The sequence below is a fragment of the Elephas maximus genome, chromosome 19 (genome assembly GCF_024166365.1).
Source record: "Elephas maximus indicus isolate mEleMax1 chromosome 19, mEleMax1 primary haplotype, whole genome shotgun sequence".
Classification (NCBI taxonomy): Eukaryota; Metazoa; Chordata; class Mammalia; order Proboscidea; family Elephantidae; genus Elephas; species Elephas maximus.
Window position 1 is genome coordinate 12,507,943 of NC_064837.1, and position 21,044 is coordinate 12,528,986.

General features: G+C 51.4%; 1 protein-coding gene across 5 annotated transcripts; it reads right to left on the reverse strand.

Moving 5' to 3' along the window:
- Positions 1-235: 235 nt before the first annotated feature.
- PFAS (phosphoribosylformylglycinamidine synthase) lies at positions 236-19,415 on the reverse strand. 5 transcript variants are annotated; one of them, XM_049860560.1, is made up of 29 exons: positions 19,348-19,382; positions 17,120-17,270; positions 15,677-15,857; positions 15,458-15,593; positions 14,885-14,990; positions 14,317-14,506; positions 14,098-14,203; positions 13,402-13,542; positions 13,159-13,283; positions 12,876-13,004; positions 12,250-12,381; positions 11,962-12,090; positions 8,726-8,799; positions 8,467-8,623; positions 8,117-8,178; positions 7,567-7,728; positions 7,180-7,305; positions 6,869-7,000; positions 6,372-6,602; positions 6,041-6,221; positions 5,872-5,955; positions 5,505-5,660; positions 5,162-5,281; positions 4,674-4,819; positions 4,334-4,541; positions 4,090-4,181; positions 3,890-4,004; positions 2,753-3,076; positions 236-2,657 (listed from the first exon to the last, which is right to left on the reverse strand). In XM_049860560.1, the coding sequence occupies exons 3-29, from the start codon at positions 15,816-15,818 to the stop codon at positions 2,347-2,349; spliced, it is 4,017 nt and encodes a 1,338-aa protein (XP_049716517.1). In that variant the 5' UTR covers positions 15,819-15,857; positions 17,120-17,270; positions 19,348-19,382; the 3' UTR covers positions 236-2,346. The 5 variants fall into 5 exon arrangements, with proteins under 5 accessions (XP_049716517.1, XP_049716514.1, XP_049716516.1 ...); XM_049860557.1 differs by lacking the exon at positions 17,120-17,270 and adding an exon at positions 18,648-18,787 and having other exon boundaries at positions 19,348-19,365; XM_049860559.1 differs by lacking the exon at positions 17,120-17,270 and having other exon boundaries at positions 19,344-19,415.
- Between the last annotated feature and the right edge of the window lie 1,629 nt (positions 19,416-21,044).

Consider the following 21,044-nt stretch of genomic DNA (forward strand, 5'->3'; position numbering starts at 1 on the left):
GAATCAGATACCGGGGACCAATTGGCAATCTCTTCCTCAGGGAGTGATGAGGACAACAGCAGAACACCAAAGAGGGGTTGAGGTGATAAGAGAATGGCACTGGTCTAAAATGTTCAAGATTTTCTTCCCAAGGGGGTGGATAAGCAATAATCTGGAAGTGGTACAGGGAAGACCCCAACACCAACTCCCCAACCTGAGGAACCTGAGATGTGAAGTTTCAGAGAAAAAAAGCAACTTGGAGGGACTGTGGAAGAAGTGATTTTCCAAGGGCAGCAGGTTTACCATGAAGGCAAGGAGTAGAGAAGAACCAGTAGGGGAATTTGCTAGAGGGCTCTGTGGGAGGGGTGGGAAGTAACAGAAAGCGGGTTAGAGGCCAGAAGTTGTGTGGGTGCTGGATGAAATTAGGGATGAGAGGAAAAGTGGACTTGGTCTTGCCTGTGTCTGGGGAGGATGGACGGTGAAGAGCCAAACCAGAAATGGCTCCATCTACAAAATGCAGCAAAATGCCTTAGTTTACCCCTCACAGCCATCAGGCTACTTACATACCGTCCTGCTTTTGCATAAAACACATAGTAAACTTTACATCTGGGCCTTAGTATCAGCTCCAAAATTGTACATTTGAAATTATCTATGAATTAAACATTATCTCCCAGGGTCAGGAGGGAATGTCCAAATGTCAAAAATTATCCTCACTAGCTCCACTGCGGAGGGTAGGTCGATTTGCAAAGCATGAGGAAAAAAATCTGAAATGGTGTTTCCTCCACATCCATAATTTTAAAAACCAGTTGCCACAGAGCCAACCTCCAACTCATGGCAATCCCATGTGTCAGAGTAGAATGGTGCTCCACGAGGTTTTCAATAGCTGATTTTTGGGAAATAAATTATGAGGTTTCCTCTGAGGTGCCTCTAGGTGGACTCAGCCTCCAAACTTTCAGCTGTTTGCACCTCCCAGGACTCCATATCCAAAAAGTTTATTATCAGTCTGCCCTTGGGGGGCCACCCACTCCCAGGACACTCGTGCTCAGCTCCCCACCAGGCCCTGATGCCCTCAGGGATCTGAGATTCTAGTCTCCCTTCTCAGGAAAACTTCTCTAACCAAGATGTTGAGCTACAAAATTTATTAGGAGGCAAAATGTCTTGAGTTTGCAAAACAGCCATGAGAAGTGACTTCATACACACACATATGCACACGAAGGAAGCAATGGACATAGGACATAACTGTCAGTGAGAAATCTTGATAATGTTGTCTCCAGGATGTGGGACAGCATAATGGTGGGAAGGAAATGTAGCATGGGTAAGCAATGGCCTTGGGGGAAAAACAAACTCCTTGCCATCAAGTCAATTCTGACCCATAGGGGCCCTATAAAACAGAGTAGAACTGCCCCATAGTTTCCAAGGAGTGCCTGGTGGATTCAAACTGCCAACCTTTTGGTTAGCAGCTGTAGCTCTTAACCACTACACCACCAGGATCTCCAAAGGCAGCCCCAAATCAAATCCTGGCTTTGCCACTTACAAGCTGTGTGACCCTGGGCAATTTATTTAACCTTACTTCCTCCTCTGTCAAAATGGCTATTAAGTACCTTGCTGAATTATGGGAAATAATTTAGATACATACAAAATGCCTAGAACATACACATGGCTAATATTTTAAATTCCATTGGACCATAAACTCCCTGGGGGCAATGACAGCATTTGGTGAAGGAAGATGTAGTACTCATACATCTAAAGGCTCAGTTCAAGGGTTGAGATGACACCCACCTTGGGAGAATGGGAGCTGCTAACCTAGGAGAAGCAAAACTCAGGGTGCTGAGCTCAGAGGCCAGGGCCACAGCAGCCAAGACGGCCAGGCACCATCAGAGAAACTCCTGCAAACAGTCCCTTACACTTAGCACAGCACAGCATTTTAGAAGGGAAACCCAGAAAGCTTCTGCCATTTTTTAAACGAGAACACTGAGGTCCTGAGGGGCTGACTTGCCCATCCCATAAACTCCAATGAAAAAGAGAGGGCATCACAGCCCAGACAAGGGGACATGAGGCACATGGTGTTAACAGGTTAAGTGGGTCCAATGGGATGAGGCCCCCCGCCCCCCCGATGCATCCTAACTTCCGCTCTGAACCACCTGCTGCTTCCTGGGCCCACGGAAGACAAAACGTGTTAGACAGAGCAGGGCAACTGGAAACAGGCAAAATGGGCAGATTATAAAACTAGCTGCCATCTTTGGCATTTTGGTCCTTGCTTGTCCAAGATAGGTTTGGAAATACACAGGGGGTCCTGCAGGTGATGGGGGGAAAGAGCAGCAGACACCCTGGGGACACACATGAGTCCTGGGGGCCTCCCTGGCCTGCTCAGCAACCTTCTTCCTGGACCCAGTTTCGGGCATTGATGAAGAGCTGGAGCCAGGGGGAGGTGGTCAGGGTGTCAAATGGAGGGGGCCGCCACGCCCACTGCCAGGGCCTCACAGCCCGCTCAGGGTGAGGCATGAGTGCCAGGTGGCGGCCATCAGGGGAACAGACGCCAGCCAAGCCCCCTGGGGAGCCATTGGGATTAAGGGGGTATTGCTCCGTGGGGTTCCCATCATCATCTGCCCAGTGCAGTGGAGCCAAGCCCCTGGCCTCGATCTGGGCTTGGAGTTCCGGGGAAGAAAATGCCATGTAGCCTGGAAGGGAGAAGAGAAGTGAGAGCCAAGCTCCTTCAAGCCCTCTGCCTACCCCTCACCCTGAGACTCTCTCCCATCCCATGCTGGGTCCTGACCTTCCCCATGGGCGCTCCAAACAGGCAGCACTGCACCCTCCATCCCACGCAGCATCAGGGCCGGCCCAGGCCCAACACGCACGCTGTTCCAGCGAGACTCATAACGTCCAGACAGGTTGTGGCGCAGCAGAAGGCCTGGCTGGGCTGGCCAAGGGTCACAGCCCATCTCCCCGGCCTCCTCGTTGGGGTCGCCCCCGACCCAGCCCAACAGAGCCAGCAGCTGACAGCCATTGCACACGCCCAGGCTGAAGGTGTCTGGCCGCTTCTGGAAGCGCCTCAGCTCAGCCCCAGCCTTTGGATGAAAGGTCACGGCAGCTGCCCACCCTGGGAGGGAACAGGGAAGTTGGGGTGAGACCGAGAAGGCCCCGGAGCAGGGACAGCAAGAAATGGAGGGAGCTGGCTGCTTTCCCTTCCCCAAATCGCTGCTACACTCCCCCAGGGCATGCTGCATATCTCGGGCCAAGTACAAAGGGAGCAATGGGTTCATTTTCTTAAATCAGATTTGCCTACTCTTCGGTCAGAGATGGCCCACAGTAAGTTTCTGGTTTGCCCAAAACAAAAAAACCTTTAATTGCCTAATATTTATTTTTGTTGTTATTGTTAGTTGTTGTAGAGTCGATTCCAACTCACGGCAGCCCCATGTGTGTTAGAGTAGAACTGTGCTATAGGGTTTTCAAGGCTGTGACCTTTCGGAAGCAGATCGCCAGGCCTGTCTTCCACGGCACCTCTGGGTGGGTTCGAACCGCCAACCTTTCAGCTAGTAGTTGGGTGCTTAACGGTTTGTGTCACCTGGGGACAGGCGCTGAGCGTTTGAAAAAAAGATTTCGTATAAAAATCTTCAATTCTGACTTCTCTCGAAAAACAGATCTGGACCTGCTAAGCCAATTTCCCTGCAGGGCAATATGCGGGAGCCGAGGAGCAGCGACCCCTTGAACCAGGCCATGAGCCCTCCAGGGTGGCACACCACCAGCCCACCTGCCTCCTTTAAATCACTTGTAGGCCCTCTGCTGGCATCTGACCCAGAACAAGTGTTCCTGCTCTCTCCAGGAAACATGGAGGGGATAGGCCAATTCCCAGCCAGGAAGCAGAGCGCTGAGGAACACGTGGGATGGAGTGGGAAGAAGACCGCAGGCTGACCTTTGGCAGAGCCCAGCACATCTGCATAGCTGAAGCCGCCCACGAAGGCCACGCCCCGGAAGGTATCCAGTCCGATGGCCCCAGAGCAGAGATCCTGCATGGTCACATCCCACACCTGGCAGGATGGGGAGGGGGTGTCAGAGGACATGTGGCCTGAGGCTGGAGTGCTGCCCCCAGCTCTGCTCAGCCGCCCTGCTCACCTCAAACCCGGCCAAATGGAAGGCATCAGCCATCTCCCGGTCTCCGTTACTACCCTCCTCTCGCAAGATGGCGACTCGGGGGGCAGGGCCACCTGCGGGACAAGAAGGCATGTCTCTGGGCCAGAGGGCTACTTTCCCACCCTAACCCACCTAGACAACTTTTCTAGGGAAGGCCCAGACAGACACCCAGGCCTTGGCTTCAGATCCAGACTCAGTGCCCCCAGGATGCCACACACTCCCTCACCAGGCTCCTGGGGCATGGAAGACATGGGAAAGGTGGGGGGCAGGCAGTAGCTGGGCCCTGTCCGCTCCTTCAGCCCCTTTTCCTCCTGTGCCACACAGTCTGGCTCTGCCTGCAGGCGGTCCAGCTGGAAACTCGTCTCCTCCCAGAGGGCTCGCAGCTGCCCAACAGGCTCCTCCAGAACCACAGCCCCGTTCACTGACACCCGGACCTAAAAGAGGGGCGTATTCAGAGCTCAGAGAAAGGATGCCCAATACTGCCCACCGACCAGGCTGACCAAGAGACGAACCCCTCGCCGCCTCCCCGCTCCAACTGCCCACTCCCCTCTCCTTCACTTCCTCACCATGGCGTGGGGCCCAGCGTTGCCCGTGAGGCCCAGCCGTAAGCAGTGCAGGCCAGCATCCTGGTAACACTTCAGCACGTGGGCCAGGTCGGGCTCCTGCACCTCCAGTACCAGGCCTGGCTCTTCGGCAAACAGCACAGGCAGCACTGGGAGAGCAACGGGGAATCAGGGTGATTGAGGGGCTGCCAGGGACTCAGAGGGAGTCAGGAGGGTATGGTCAGTGCCAAGGGTCAAGGGGTGGAGTGAAGGCTGGGGGACTGGGATCATGCATGTTGCCCCAGGTGCTGCGGGAGGTGTCAGAGGGGTGCAGTCAGAGCATGGTGGTGCCATGTGGTTCAGTAAGCAGGGAAGGCAGCATAGAACTCAGGGAGAAGGGGGCTGGGAGACATGCTGTTCTTAAAGAGGACAGGACCTGCACGGCAGGCTACTGCTAGAGGTGTGGGGTGGGCAAGGCAGCCCAGGCCAGAGCCTAGACCGCAGGTCCTCACCATCGACCCCAGGGGCAGGCACGTCCACCTCTATCCCACAATTCCCAGCAAAGGCCATCTCTAGTAGGCAGGTGATGAGACCCCCATCGCTGACATCATGGCCTGAGCAGAGGAGGCAGTCTAGAGGGAGGAGAAAAAAGTTCAGCAACCGCGAGGCCCAAACCTGATTGCTCCACTCCACCTTCTGGAGAGTCAGGTAGAGTATGTGAGAAAGCAGACACAGCCAGCCAGAGGGAAGGGCGTCAGCTTTCTCTGCCCCCACCCTACACGCTCAGCTAGGGAACTGCTGCCCCATACATGCCTGGCCCCATGGGCACCGCCATCCTCAGGGGGCCTTACTCACCTTTCAGCAGCCCTTGGGTGGTGCTGAAGGCACGCACCAAGTTCTCAGGAAGGTCCAGGTCAGGAGGCTGTTCCCCAAGCTGGGAGAAGCATTGGGCCAGAGCCGTGCCCCCCAGGCGATACTGGCCAGGGCTCAGAGGCACATAGAGCAGCTGACCTGAGGAGACAGGGAAGTGGGGGAGATGGACAGGAGGACTCATAAGCACTGCAGCTCCCAGCCTGTGGTGCAACCCCACCCCCACCCCCAGTCCCAGAAAGCACTATAGTCACAGTGCAGGGATGAGGGGGCCCAGTGCTCACAACACAGACCCCAAAAAAGGGACCACACTCTGAATACACAATGCAGTGAGGAGGGAGAATAAGCATACCTCGCCCTCCAGGATGCTTGAGGTCTGGGGTCACAGTGGCTGTGATGTCTGGACACACAGCATAGGCTGAGATGACCAGTGACCCTGCAGAGCCAGGAAGAGTAAGAAAGAGCGGACGCCAGCCCAGCCTCACAATTCCTCACCCGCTCCCTATGGCCCCGGGCCTCACCAGGAGCCCTCACGGTCTCAGTGCCCACCCGGGCCGCCATGCTGAGAGAGTCCTTGCCACCATCCACTGCCACACCCAGGGCCGCCATCACTGCCACCATCGCTTCACAGGCATCGGCCAGTGCAGCGCCCTCCCCTGGGAGCTTAGCTGCCCACATCCAGTTCCCACTGCACTTCACGTCCTGCGAGGTGTGAGAGAAGAGAGACATGTAGAGTCGGGGGTGGCGGATGGACTAGGCACTCACAAGCATGTTGGGCGGACGGTAAGTAGACAGTGGACGTAAAAGTGTCCCAAAGGCTTGGGCTTCCCAGGCCGGAGCTGGGGAACTCACCCGGAGGTCAGTGACTAGAGCAAACACCAAGTTGGTGAGGGCCTCTGCCACGGCCAGCCGGGCAGCGACCTTGGGGTCCAGCAGACTCTTGACTGGCTGCTCCCCCAGGGCCGTGGCAGCCCCCACAAGCTCCTGGTGACTCAGGGCTACAACTGCTACATCTGCCAGAGGAGTGTGCAGTGGCCCGACACACTGCTGCTGGGCCACCAGGCCACCCACGGAGCGGTCCACCTATGGGATAGGGGCGTTGGCGAGGGGGCAGGAACAGGAAAAGCAGGTACTCCTCTCCCCAACCCATGTCCTCCAGGAGTGTTGGGGCCTGGGTTTCCCAACATGGATAGAAGATCTCCACTCAGAGGGTGGACAGCAGGGAGACCAGGTCAGCAGGTGGCTGCCCTGTCCTGCCTCAGAGCAGTCCCCAAGGGCAAGAGGCCAGCGTGGATGGATGGAGGGAAGGAGGCAGAGGGGTGAGGGCAGAGCAGGGGTGCAGGGAGGACCTTGTTGGTGAGGTAGCGCTTGCTGGCCACAGCTGGCAGCCTCAAAACCCGCTCTAGCGCCCAGCGCACGCTCAGCCCCGGGGGCAAGGCCAGCGGCTGCAGCACAGGGGGATGCCTCTGGAGGAAGAACTCCTGCAACACAGAAACAGGGATGGGGAGCGTGAGCACCTGGAGGAGCTGTGGGACACGAGAGGCAGAGCGTGGGCACCTGGAGGAGCTGCGGGACACAGGAGGCAGAGCGTGGCCAGGGTCAAGGGCAGTCGGCAGGGCTGGGTTAGAAAAGGCAGAGATATCCTCCCAGTCCCACAGACCTTCTGAGGCATCTTGCCCAGTACCCACTCCAGCTCCAGGTCCACTGGGGTCGGGGGAGGCACCGAGGGGGCGTCCCCTTGGCCACTTCTTCCCACAGGACACTCCCGATCATCCACCAGCACTATCTATGGCCCACAGGGACACAACCCCGAGGGAGACACAGAACACCGGAAGTGAATACCCCTAGGAATCAGGACAGAGACGCCTTCCACCCCCTTCTGGCTTTCCCTGTTGAGGCCCTACCCCTTCCCACCTCCTACACCCCGCCCCCACACCATGTCTGCCACCACTTCCCATTCTCCTCCTCTGGCCTCCTTCCCTTGACAAGTCTCCCCTGGCGCAGTACCCAGGCCGCTCAACCTGTACTGACCCCTTGGCCAACTCACTCTCCTGTCGCCCGTGATGGTGCCCACGAAGCAGGCCGGGCAGCGTTCCCGGGCACTGAGCCGATTCAGGAAGTCCCGGTGAGGGGGCCTCAGCAGGAGTGCATTTGACTCCTGATACTCAGCCCCCCAGATTTCTAGGGCATTCAGGGTTGGGTCCCCAAGCTGCACATGCATGGGGTGGAGAAAAAAGAAGGATCAGCAGGCAAGCTGGAGTTGTGATCAGGAAGTTGCTGGGAATGGGGAGAAGATGGGTGAGGCCCTAGAGCTGGCAGAGCAGGGCTTGGAACAGGTTGAAACCCCTGCTGAGAATCTGCATTTCCACCCCAGATATACTGAATCAGAGTTTACAGTTTAACAAAATCCCCAGATGATTCTTATGTACAATAAATTTTGAGAACCACTGCTCTATTAGAGGTTCTCAGAACTGGTCCCTAACCGGCAGCATTAGCATCGCCTGGGAACTTGTTAGAAATGCAAGTGCTCAGCAAGGCTTCCAACTGGGGCCCTGCTGCTTAGTGGGGAATACCAGACTTTAGAGGATGAGAGGCACCTGGAAGCGGCTGGTGTAAATGATGGCTCCAGCTGGGTCACTCAGCTCCTTCAGGACATTGCCTGGTGAGAAGATTGCAGGGTGAGGTAGTCATCTTGCCAGGCAAAGCCAGGCCCACAAAGGGTAGCTCCCAGCCTCCAAAGGAGCCCCTACCATGCTGCCTCATCACCACCAACTATCCCACTGAGGAAGGTTGCCACCCCCACCCTGAACCAGCCAAGGGTGCCAAGGTGGTGGAGAAAGGAGCACAGAGCTGGGCACTGGTTGCAGATCTACGATGCTGCCTCCTAAACCAAACCTGGCAGGAGACCAGGTAGGTCCTGGCCCCCTGTCCTAGCCCCTTCCCTCACCATTGCCACCAGCGCCCTGGTCATGGAGGCTGCAGATAGGGTTTCCCCTGGGGGCCTCCACACAAGCCCGGATGACACGGTTCATCTTCTGTTCCATCTCTGGGTCTCCCCGCTGCACAGCGCCAAAGTCCAGGTTGCTGGCGTTGTCTCCCTGCACCTGGGGGAACACAAGGCAGAGCTCTGGGAGGCCAGGAGCTCTGACACCCCACCCATGGGGCCCAGTGACATTATATAGTCTGTCTTCAGCTATTCCACTTACCTGCACAGATGAAGCAGCTCCACCCCCAACTCCAATCCTGTACACAGGACCCCCAATCTTCACAACCTCCATGCCTGCAAGGAAGGAAGGATGGCAGAATTGGAACACTGGGGAAGCCAGCAGCAGGGGCCTTGAAAGCAAGGAAGTATGAGGATAAAAGAAAGCTACTCTTAGCCAGACAGGGTCTCTAACACTCCCACTGGGCTGACGGGAGAATAAAACGGAACAACTTCTATGGAGGACAATTTAAGAATATCCATTAAAATAACAAATACACATATCCTTTGATTGGGTAAATATACTTCGAGGAGAGATTCATTCACAGAGGTACAAAAACCACGTGTGTACAAGATTATTAAACTTTGCAGCACCGTTACTGTTAGCAAAACACAGGAAATAACCCAAACGCTAACAAAGAGAATGGATTCAATAAATTATGGCACATCCATACAATGAACACTAAGCCACCAAAAGAGAATTACATATGAATAATAAATGATCTCCAAGACATATTGCTAAGTAAAAAAAGCAACATGCAGTGTACATCCATTTACAGTAACATAAGATAAAACGCTTAGGAATCAATTTAATAACAAAAATACAAGACTTGTACACTGAAAACTATAAAACATTTTAGCAAGCCCAAACGAATGGAAAGACGTCCTATGTTCAAAGGTCAAGAGACTTAATAATCGCGAAGGTGGCAATACTCCCCAGGTGATGTACGGATTCAATGCATTCCCTATCAAAATCCCAGCTGCATTCTGCAGAAACTGACAAGCTGATCTCAGATCTACATGGAAACGCAAGGGACCCAGAATAGCCACGACATACCTGAAAAAGATGAACAAAGTTTGGGAGCTCACACTTCCCAATTTCAATACTTACTATAAAACTACAGTAATTGAGACAGTTTGGTATTGGCATGGGACATAAGACCAATGGAAGAGAATTGAGTCCAGAAATAAACCCATACGTTTACGGTTGGCTGATTTTTGACAGGAGTGCCAGGACCATTCAAGGGGGAAAGAAAAGTCTTTTCAACAAATGGTTCAGGGACAATGGGATATTCACACAGGCAAATGAAGATGGGACCCTACTTTACACCATAAGCAAAAATTAATTCAAAATGTACCAGAAACCTAAATGTAAGAGCTAGAACTTTAAAACTATTGGGAGGAAAATACCAGTAAATATTTGTGACTTTGGATCAGGTAATGGTTTCTTAGATAACGACACCAAAAGCACAAGGACCCAGAGAAAAGATAGATAAATTGGACTTCATCAAAATTAAAAACTTGGGCTTCAATGGACATCATCAAATGTGAAAAGACAACATACAGAATGGGAGAAAATATTTGCAAATCAACTATCTGGTAAGGAACTTGTATCTAGAATACATAACTACAACTTTACAACTCAATAACAACTAAACAAAAAATCCAGTTAAGGATGGGCAGCGGATCTGCATTAAGCGTTTCTCCGAAAAAGATACAGAAATGGCCAGTAAGCACATGAAAACATGCTCCACATCATTAGTCATCAGGGAAAGGCCAACCAAAACCCTGATGAGATACCACCTTCACACCCACTAGAAAGGCTATAATAAAAGAGAGACAATGACAAGCGTCGGTGAGGATGTGGAGAGATGGAACCCTCGTTCACTGTTGGGGAAAATACAAAACACGTTCATACAAAAACGTGGACATAAATAGCAGCGTTATTCATAATAGTCACAACATAGAAGCAACTCGAATGCCCAGCAAATGATGAATGAAATAAAAAGGTGATACATCTGTATAATGGAATATTTTTCAGCCATGAAAAGGAATGAAGTACTGTTACATGGTACAACATGGATGAAACTGGAAAATATTACACTAAGTGAGAGGAATCCAGTCACAAAAGCCCACATTGTATGATTCCATTTATAAGGAAATGTCCAGAATATGCAAATCCAAGAGAAAGCAAGCAGATTAGTAGTTTCCAGGGGCTAGGGGAGGGGCAACAGGGAGTGACTACTAATGGGTACAGGGTTTCTTTTTGGGGTGATGAAAAAATGTTCAGGAATTAAATGGTGATTGGTACACAACTTTGTGAATATACTAAAAACCACTGACTTGTATACTTTGAGGAGCCCTGGTGGCGCAGACAGTTAAGTGCCTGGCTGCTAACTAAAAGGTTGTCAGTTCAAGCCCATCAATTCCTCCAGGGGAGAAATATGTGACAGTCTGCTCCCATAAAGATTATAGTCTTGGAAACTCACAAGGGGCAGTTCTCTGTCCTATAGGGTCGCTGTGAGTTAAAACTTGACTTGATGGCAACGGGTGGGTTGCGTACTTTAAAAAAGCTAACTTTATTGTATATGAATTACATACCAATAAAGCAGTTACTGTAACAAAAAGTGTGTACATAAACCATATGTTTAAACAAGTGGGACACAGCCACTGGGGTTTATTTATGAAAAAAATAGCCCCAGTAGGATACAAAAGTAGCCAGTCAATAGCCTCTTCTCTAGGGAGGGGAACTGGTGGCTGAGAGCAGGGGTTTTTACTGTATAGCCTTTTTTGCCTTTTTAATTTTGAACCCTATGACTGGGTTGCCTATTCAATAAATGGGATCTAGACTTTATCTAGGAGTGCTGGTGGCTCAGTGCTTAAAGCACTAGGTACTAGCCAAAAGGTCAGTGGTTCACACTCATCAGTGGCTCCACAGGAGAAAGATGTGGCAGTCTGCTTCCCTAAAGATTTATAGCCTTGGAAACCCTATAGGGCAATCCTACCCTGCCCTGGAGGATTGCTATGAGTCAGAATCAATTCGACGTCAATGGTTTAGACTTTATCTTGAGTCTACCACAGTGCCCAGCACACAACGAGTGCTTAATAGAAGTTTGCTTGATTAACTTGAGTATGAGATAAAGCCCCTGGCACACAGCAGGTACTGGATAAATACTGCCTACCTTGATTTAACAGGATGTGACCCAGAACCACAGGTGTGGCGTGAGGAATGTCCTTGTTCTCCAGATGTAAACTGGGATGAGACAGAGGCAACAAAGACCAAAGCTATCTGGCTGGCATAAAGCCTTGTCCTGCCTTGAAAACATGTATTTGGAAGAAGAGACCTCAGCCAGGAGATTTAAAAAATTAACCAAGGAGCTGAAGCTAAATTCTCCTCCTGCAGTTGCCATACGCTGGAGAGAAAGCTGGCTGCACTGGAGACAGGTGGCAGGCTCTTACCTGGCTCTGGGGACTCCTTGCTCACGTGCTTGGCTTCCATGAACCCGATGCCTCCACTAAACATGATGGGCTTGATCCACTCACGCCGCTGGCCATCAGGAAGCTGAAGGCCCAAGGAGCGGGAGAAGCCTAGACAGTGCACAGCAGAGGGAGGAGGACAGTGTCCAGTCACTCAGATCCCCCACCCCAACACTCACCCAATAGCACAACCCCTAGGGTCCCACCCCCCACCCCACAAGCCCCTCCAGGACCAGGTGCCCATTGCCCCTCCACAGTCCCCAGCCTTACCTGCCAATACTGGCTCCCCAAACTTATTGCCGTAGTCAGAAGCCCCATTACTGGCTTCAATGGCAACCTCCAGGGGCTGGGCAAGGTTCCCAGGGTACAGAAAGCTTGGGTCCTCCCAGGGCAGGCTGTAACCTAGGAGGGAAGGAGAAATTTGGGATGGATTGGAAAGATGGAGACAGTCTAAGCTACCAAGGTCCGCCTCCACAGTTAGAACGTTCCGTTTTAGGAGTTCCATTTTAGGGTGTAGAGCTTGCACTGAAGCATGGTCTTGGTCCTCACCTCCCACACCAGCCTTCCCTGTAAGAGGAAGAGTCTAAGATTTTCCAAGAAAGTGGACCTGGGGGACAGGTGATGGTCATAAGAGTGACTTAGTATCACGTTTTCTTGGTGAGTGGATGGTTCTTTATAAATAAAACTGTGGTTCTGCAGTGCCAGGCTGGCAACCTAGGCCTCCCCTGGACTACACTCCCTTTGACCGTGGAGTGCGAAGGGCCTACTGCTCCAGAGCCCCTGCTCCCTAGAAAAGGCACCCAGGTTGGCCCTTTGACCTCAGAGAACAAAGTGTCAGCACCTGCCAAGACAAGGAATGTGGAAGGGGAGGTGGGCAGAGAGGAAAGGAGAGAGACCTGGGACGTGCAGGTTGCCAAAGCAATAGCCGGCAGTGCCAGCCACCACATGGGCCCCACGGCCTGTGCACTGGACATCTCGGATCCGGCCCCCAGTACCCGTGGTGGCACCGCTGAAGGGGGCTACTCCTGGGAAGAGAGCGGGGAGAGGTGTGGGTACCACAGAGACAGACCCCATCTCTGACCACCCCCATCAAAAATAAGGACAACGAACCTCCCCTACCCAACCTTTGCCCTACGCTACTCTGTGATCTCTCCTACTTCTCCTGGCGACCCAGGTCACCTGTAGGGAAGTTGTGGGTCTCTGCTGTGAAGACGACGTGTCTCAGCTCCTGCTGTTCCTGGAAGCAGCTTGGCTGTGTAGGGTCCTCAGGCCGCAGGAACCTGACTTCCTTTCCCTGGATGGCACTGCGGACATATCCATTCTGGACCCTGCTTCCTTCCTGGGATCTGCCACCAACCAAACCAGCACCTGGGGCCCCCCACCCTCAGGCCTGAGGCCACCCCAAACTAGTGCAGAGCCCACCTGCTGTTGTCACAGAACTTGAGGACATTGTTGGGATTGGAGGATGCCTGGGTGCTCATGATGGACTCAAACAACGAGTGAGCCAGCTCCTGCCCATCCACGTGGAGCCGGCCCTTGAAGAACCAGTGTCGGCTGTGCTCGCTGCGGGGATGACGCGGTGAGGGGAAGATGGGAAACAGAAACACGGGGCCATTTCTCAGGCCTTGCCATGTCTTCACACCAATATTTAACATCTAATATTATTTAACAAAGGAGCCCTGGTGGTTCAACAGTTAAGAGCTCAGTTGCTAACCAAACAGTTGGTAGTTCAAATCCATTCAGCAGCTCCACAGGAGGCAGACCTGGCCATTTGTTCCTGTAAAGCCTAGAAAACCCTACTGGGCAATTCTATACTGTTCGTGGGGTAGCTCTGAATCGAAACCAACTCGACAGCACCTAACAATATTTAACAGCTAGCTATAGCCAACTAGTACTTAGAAAATAGGCAAAAATTTATTCCAAAAAATCATAATCTTTAAGCATTCAGTCACTGTAGGTTATCCAGACCCAAAGGAGAAATAAAGCCCAGATCTAAATATAGACTACTGGATGGACGGGGGACCTCTAAGCCAAGGGAGAGCCATGAAGGTGGGCCCTGTGGTTTTCCCTCCCCACCTCCACAGACTCAGACACGAGAACGTCCCCCCTCCTTCCCACCTGTTGGACTGAGCCAAGTCGAAAGCCTCCACGGTGGTGGGGTTCCGCTGCAGCTCCTGGAAGCGCTTGGTGTAGAAATCCAGGTCCCAAGAGTCTAGGGCCAGACCTAGGAAACAAGCCCCAGAACAGCTGTGGGACCCAGGTTGCCATATTCCAGGGCTCAGCGCACCTGCTAGGCTATCCTGGGTCCTCCCTTTCCTCCGAGGGACCCTGGCTCACCTAGCTCCTTGTTGGCCTTCTCCAGGGCAAGCTGGCCCTCACCCAGTATGTCGATGGGGCCATTGAGGGGTGTGGGGGTGCACTCAGGGGAGAAGCTCTGGATGGGATGAGGGAAGTACTGCTCTGTCATCTGGTCATGCAGGATAGCAAGAGCGACAGTCTTCACCACAGCCGGAGCGGGGTGGGCAAACTGGGGCAGAGACACACAAAGAGAGCCAAGGGTAGAGAGCTGACGATCTGAGCGAAATGGTCCACCTTCAGCCCTCCATGTCCCGCAGAACCAAGCCGCTGGTAGCCCACAGGCACGTCTGTGCAGATTAGAAAAAGACTCCCCTCCCAGGCAGAGTCCCTGTCAGGATGCACAGGTCAGCAAGGGGAAGTCAGGCTGGGTTTTTGCCCATTCTCCCCCTCGGCCAGGTGCCCTCAGGTGGCAAACGTCCTGCACAACCATACAGGGCAGATGCGAAGCAGGGATTCTTTCCCTGCTTCTCCTGTTATTCCCCTAGAGTTTGGGACCTAACCTCTCATCTCTGGACCACCTCCTCCTCCTGGTCCCCCATAGCCTCACCGAGAGCCAGTAGCGCCGGGTAGTCTCCACGCGATCCACTGCCCCCAGTCCAGCGGCCTGGCACACCGACACGATGTTGGTGGATGTTGGGGTGGAGAAGTTCAGCCTGAGGAGTGGGTCAGGTTAGGACCAGAGGGCCCTAGGCAGGCCATCCGGAGCTAGCTGGGAAGGTGGATCCTGACCCCCGCTGTCTAACCAGCCTCTCACTTCAAACCCCTCAGCACTGGCCTCCCGCCTTAGGCCTAATCACCAAGAAACCTGCTTTCAAAGGTCACTCAAGTCAGCCACAACTGTCCTTTTGGCGTCAAAACTGCCCCAATTTCAACTTCTCAGAATGCAACTTGTTTTAATTCCAGAACATCCCTGGGAGCTAGCTCAGCCTTCAAAAGCATCTTCCCAAATGGGGAAGACACATGCGTGGTTTCCTAGGCAGGGAGGTAGGGTAGGGGGAAGCAAAAAGAAGCATCTCCTTAAAAATCACAAGGGTGGAAGTAGAGGAATGGATGTGGAAGGAGTGGGCAGTTGTGTCTGACAGGCATGCTGGAACAAGTTGCTCTAGGCTGAGACATTTACCTGGGCCCGACCTCCAACACCAGGTCATCAGGGCCAGGAAGAAGCCAGGACTCCTGAGCGACATCATCCAGCAATAAGGGGCAGCCAAATAGCCACTTTAGCTTCTTCATCTCCTCTCTGTTTGGGAGAGACTCAGCTGCAAGGAGACAGGGAGAGGACACCTTGAGACTGCCTCTGGCACCGGGGCAGCTCCCCAAGAATCCAACACCTGGGCCCAACCTGTCCAGTTCACATTGTAGCACAGCTCCATCTTGACACCCTGCAGCTCTGGTAGCTTCCCTTGCAGCTTCCTTCGAGTGTGTCCAGAGGCTGCACCCTCATGGCCAGAGGGACGGACATAGAAGTGAAGGACTGGGGACATCTCTGCAGATACCCCTTCCTGGAGAGATGAGTTGGGTTCCTAAAAAACAACACTAACTATAGCCCATCTGTTACTGATTTCAAGTTTCAAGGACAGGTAAAGGTTTAGAGGCAGTAGGGATAGGGTAACCCACTGCCATCGAGTTGATTTTGACTCATAGCAACCCTATAGGACAGAGTAGAACTGCACGATAGTTTCCAAGGAGCGCCTGCCTGGTGGATTCGAACTGCCGACCTCTTGGTCGGCAGCTGTAACAGTTACCCACTACGCCACCAGGGCGTCCCAGGGATACGGTAGAAGGGAGTTGACAGGGGTATTCAGACAGACAAGGGTAACCTGTAAAAATGCCACCTTGAGGGTTTTAACTAATCCTGCCAAGTATGGGCTTTAAAATGTGGGAGGGGTGTGTCCAGGTGTATCCTCAACAAATGTTCCTTGACATTTGCTGGGCCCCAGGTAAGGTCTTAAGAACACGGCTGTGAACAAGCCAGGAACTTTCTGTCCTCACAGAGCGTACGTTTTACTAAGAAAGATGGGAAAGTATCCAGTTCAGTGCGGCTACGGCCAAGGGACTGTGGATATCGAGTCAACATTTTAGGAGTGAGGATGAGCTGGACTGGGCCTGACTGGTGGAGTCAAATGATGCTTCCTCTACTCATTGCTTTCCTATTACCATGTCCCAACTCAAGACAAATCCAAAGGCTTTAGCCTGACAATGAAAGGCCCTCCATATCTATACCCAATTATTTCCATAGCTTCTCAGCAGGACCCTGGCTTTATTCACCAAACCTTGTCTGGCCTCCTATCTGTGCCCCTGCACCCCTCCTGGAATGCCTATACCTATACCACCCAAACCAATGCTTCCCCATCCTCCAAGATGAGTGCAGGTCTCCCCTCCTCTGGGATGCTCTCCTTGTGCCCCAGCCCTCAGGGACGCCCCTCCCTCCTTAGCATCAGTCATTCAGCCACAACCACACACATGGGGCTCAGAGATGTACGCGACCTCTTCCCAACAAAGCAAGAGAGAAGGACATTCGTGGCTGGACCTCTACACTTGGATGACTATTAAGTATCTGAATTAATTTTTTGATGACTCCCAATTAATTACAAGCATCTGAATTAATCACTTGACTACTCCTGTCAAGGTCACCAAGGATTGCTATGTTCCCAATCCAGAGGTCTCTTACCTGTTCTTTCCTTATGTGGCCTCTCAGCAGCAGCTGACCTATTCATTCCCTACTTCTGGAAACACCCTCCTCTCTTGGCTTCAATGACACCACACTCCCCTATATTCCTCTTACCTATTGGTTGCTCCTTCTCAGACATTTATGCTGGCTCCTACTCTTCTGCCCAACCTCTAAGTGTTTCTGGGCCTCCTTCTTTCTCTTCTCTCTACATGCTCTTCCGAAGTGACTTTGTCCAGTCCCGTGGCTTTGAATACCATCTAAGAAACTAAACCAATGAAATTGCCAGCCTTCAACCATTTTTGGCCAAAAATGTCAATTTCATATGGTTCTAGCTATTCGCCAATATATTCCATGACTTTACTCAACCCTGACTCTCTCTGAAACTCCAGACTAGTCTGTTCGAATGCTTACATGACACCTTTACATAGATGTCTCATAAACACTACAAATAGTCTATTATAGCCAAAACAGAAATTTTGATTTATCATTTCTCTAAATCTGCTGCTCCCCCAGTCTTCACCACCTTGATAAACACATCTTAGCAAAAACCAAAGACGTCAACATTTGTTCTTCTTTCCTCACTTCTCCACACCCAATCCATCAGCAAGGTGTGCTATTTCCAAACACATCCCAAATTCCCCCACTTCTCTTTACTTCCACTATCATCCCTCTAGTCCAAGCCGTCATCATCATTCCTTGGACTAATGCATTGGTCTCTTGACCAGTCCCCCAACCACAGTCCATTCATCACAGGTCAGCATAAATGAGATGAATGCTTCCCATCACACGTGGTATAAAATCTCAACTCAGTACCCTGGCTTACATGATCTGGCCACTGCCTACCTCTCTAACCCTATCACACACCAATTTCCTTCTTACCCACAAAGTGGTTCCCTTCTATTCTTCTAACTTGCCAAGCTCTGTCCCGGAATGCATTTTTTTTTCACCCTGATATTTGCATGCCTAGCTCTTTCCTGTTATTTAGTTTTCAGGTGAAATTCACCTTCTTGGAAAGGCTTTCCTTGACTAACCATTCTGAAGTAACCACTATCAGATGGTCCTATTCTAATTTTCTAAATAGTACTTTATTGCTATCTGTTATTTTTATTTATTTTTGGTCTACTTTCCTAACTAGAGGAGCCCTGGTGACGTAGAGGCTAAACTACTCAGCTAACCAAAAGGTCGGTGATTTGAACCCACCAGCCGCTCCTTGGAAACACCATGAGGCAGTTCTACTCTGTTCTATAGGGCCACTATGAGTTGGGATCAACTGGAGGACAAGTTTAGTTTTCTTGTTTTTCCTTACTAGAACAAAAACTCCCTGTAGCCAGGGATGGTAGCAGCTTCATCTCCATTGAATTCTCAAAGCTTAGAACAATTAAAAAAAAAAAAAAAGTTGCAGTTGAGTCCATTCGGACTTATAGTGACCCCATGTGAGCAGAGTAGAACTGCACACCACAGCGTTTTCAAGGCAGTGATTTTTCACAAGCAGATCGCCAGGCCTTTCTCCAAAAGCACCTCTGGGTGGCTTAGAACCACCAACCTTTCAGCTAGTAGTCAAATGCTTAACCCAGAGACTCCTCTTAGGGCAATAAACCAACCCAAACCCACTGCCGTAGAGTGGATTCCGACTCATACTGACCCCATAGGATTTCCAAGGTTGTAAATCTCTGCAAAAGCACACTGCCACATCTTTTTCCCAAAGAGCCGCTAGTGGTTTTGAACCGCCAACCTTTTGTTAGCAGTGGATCGCTTCCAGGGCTCAATTAGCAATACCTGAAGCTTAAAAAAAAAAGACAACGTGACTGTCTGAACTCTGGATTCCCACCACGGTCACCCACCACGTCTCCTTCAGGCCAGTCTTCCTCATTTCAATCACCGTTGCTCCCGCCAGGTCAGTCTTAATTCCTCCCTTTCTCTTAGCGCTCCCCACCCCACACCTAAACACCTTTCCTAAAGCAGATGCCTCACTGTTACCCTCCATATCATAATTCCTTCAGAGGAATTATCTCACTCCCAGTGATATGTAAGCCCCAAGAATGCGGCCCAGGGTTTGTCTAGGTCACGGCTGTATGTCCAGTGACTAGCACAGGGCCTGACACAAAGTAGGCGGTCGACGGATTTGTCAACTGAATGAATAAGGGGGGGGCTGAGTTTACTTGGGGCCGTCCCTGTCCAGCGTCTACGAAAATCACGCACGAACACATGAATGGACGCCTACTCTGAAGTAGGCACGCAGGCCCCAGCTAGACGCAGCTCTGCCTGGTGGGGATACCAAAGTCAGCTTTGGGGTGAGTGGCGACAGGCTGCAACGAGAAGACCAGAGGGCCACACGTACTCACGTGCAAGCGGCTCTCGCGGCCGGGGCTCCTCGAATCGCGGCGCGCTTGCAACGTCATCCACTCGCGCCGCGGGCAGAGGCGGGGCCTGCGGGCGCGGGGACAATGCGGAGCCACCTCCTCCCGCCAGGGGTCGGGCCGCTGCTCCTCTCGACCCTTGGTTCTCGGGGCAGGCGTCTTCTTCGTGCGGTTTATCCCGTAGATTTGTTTTGCGTTATCGTTTGTGAAAATGCAGTCAGTTTCATGGCCCGCCCCTCTTGTCCTCGCACATCTGTGAGGGAGGCTAAGATAATTTGAATGCAGAAAATGGTATCAGAAGCATCTTCCTTCTCCAGGACTCAGTTTCCCTCCGTCTTATTCCTTGGCCTTCTGTCTCTTTTTTCTTTTTCTGAATCAACGAATTTATTTAATTCCTAATAGGGTGGGAGGCACACATTTTTAATTTCCATACTCTTGGTGGTAACCAAAACCAAACTCTTGCCATGCGGTTGATTCCGGCTCATAGTGATCCTATAAGACAATACCTAATGATAACCGAAAATTCAAACCCTTTGCCTTAGAGTAGATCGCGATTCCTAGCGAAGCTATAGGACAGAGTAGAATTGCCCCATAGAGTTTCCAAGGCTGTAATCTTTACTGAAGTGGACTGCCACCTCTTTCCTCCACGGAGCAACTAGTGGGTTTGAACCCGTCCACCTTTCAGTTCGCAGCCGGCCCAGTGCTTAACCACTGCGCCCAGGGTTCCCTACTAATAGTGCTTGATAGGTAACAGGGTCACTACAGGGTCTCTATGAGTCGGAGTCGACTCCACACCAGTGGGTTTTGTTTTGTTTTTTAGGAAACATTTAATGAACACCCGTTAAGCTGGGCACTTGGCGTGATCTCATTTACTCTTCACCAAAAAAAAAAAAACCATTTTAAAGACGTGGAAACCTACGGCTCTTGAAATAACTTGTTCTTTAGTTTCGTAATTGGCAAACAGCATTCTCTACCTGCGTATATCTCTTTTGTACGATTTCTAAACCCTCATAATACATGAATACATGGTTCTTCAGTCAGGATTCTATCAGAAAACTAACGGCACGCTCAAAAGGATTTAACCAACAAGAATTCAATAGAAGGTTAGGGGTAGACTTAGGAAGTCCTGTGGCGTAGTAGTTAAGGGCTTAAGCTGCTAATCAAAAGGTCAGCAGTTCGAATCCACCAGATGCTCCTTGGAAACTCTATGGGGCAGTTCTATAGGGTCGGTATGAATCTGAATCGACAGGACGGCAGTGGGTTTGGGGTTTGGTTTTGTTACCCCAAATTGCGGGTTGGAGCAGCCTGCCGCAAAGCCAGTACTGAGACTGGAGGAGGTAAGCAGTAAGAAGGCTTTATTGAATACCGGTATTCAAAAAAAAAAAGAGACCCAAAAACCCAGTGCTGTGGAGTCGATTCCAACTCACAGTGACCCTATAGGACAGAGTAGAACTGCCCCATAGAGTTTCCAAGGAGCCAGAGGGGGTTAAATTTCTCCCAAATTCTGTCTGCCCTAAAGGGTTGATGGGAGGGTTTTATACAGGAAAGATCAGGGTTACCTAATGTTTTGAGCATGTAGTCCACAGATGGTCTTATACAAAAACTCTTCATTAAACTAAAGATAAACATGTCACGCACCTTGGATTCTAATCAGTATATTTATAACAGGCTGAAAAACTCTC

Excerpts from the sequence above, each read along its gene's own strand:
- PFAS (XM_049860559.1), bottom strand. The coding sequence starts at position 15,818 with ATGTCCCCAGTCCTTCACTTCTATGTCCGTCCCTCTGGCCATGAGGGT. Across the intron at positions 5,282-5,504 it reads CACCCAAGGGCTGCTGAAAG|ACTGCCTCCTCTGCTCAGGC; the intron begins GTGAGTAAGGCC and ends TCCTCCCTCTAG. Across the intron at positions 4,182-4,333 it reads TTCCATGCCCCAGGAGCCTG|GTGGCCCTGCCCCCCGAGTC; the intron begins GTGAGGGAGTGT and ends CTTGTCCCGCAG.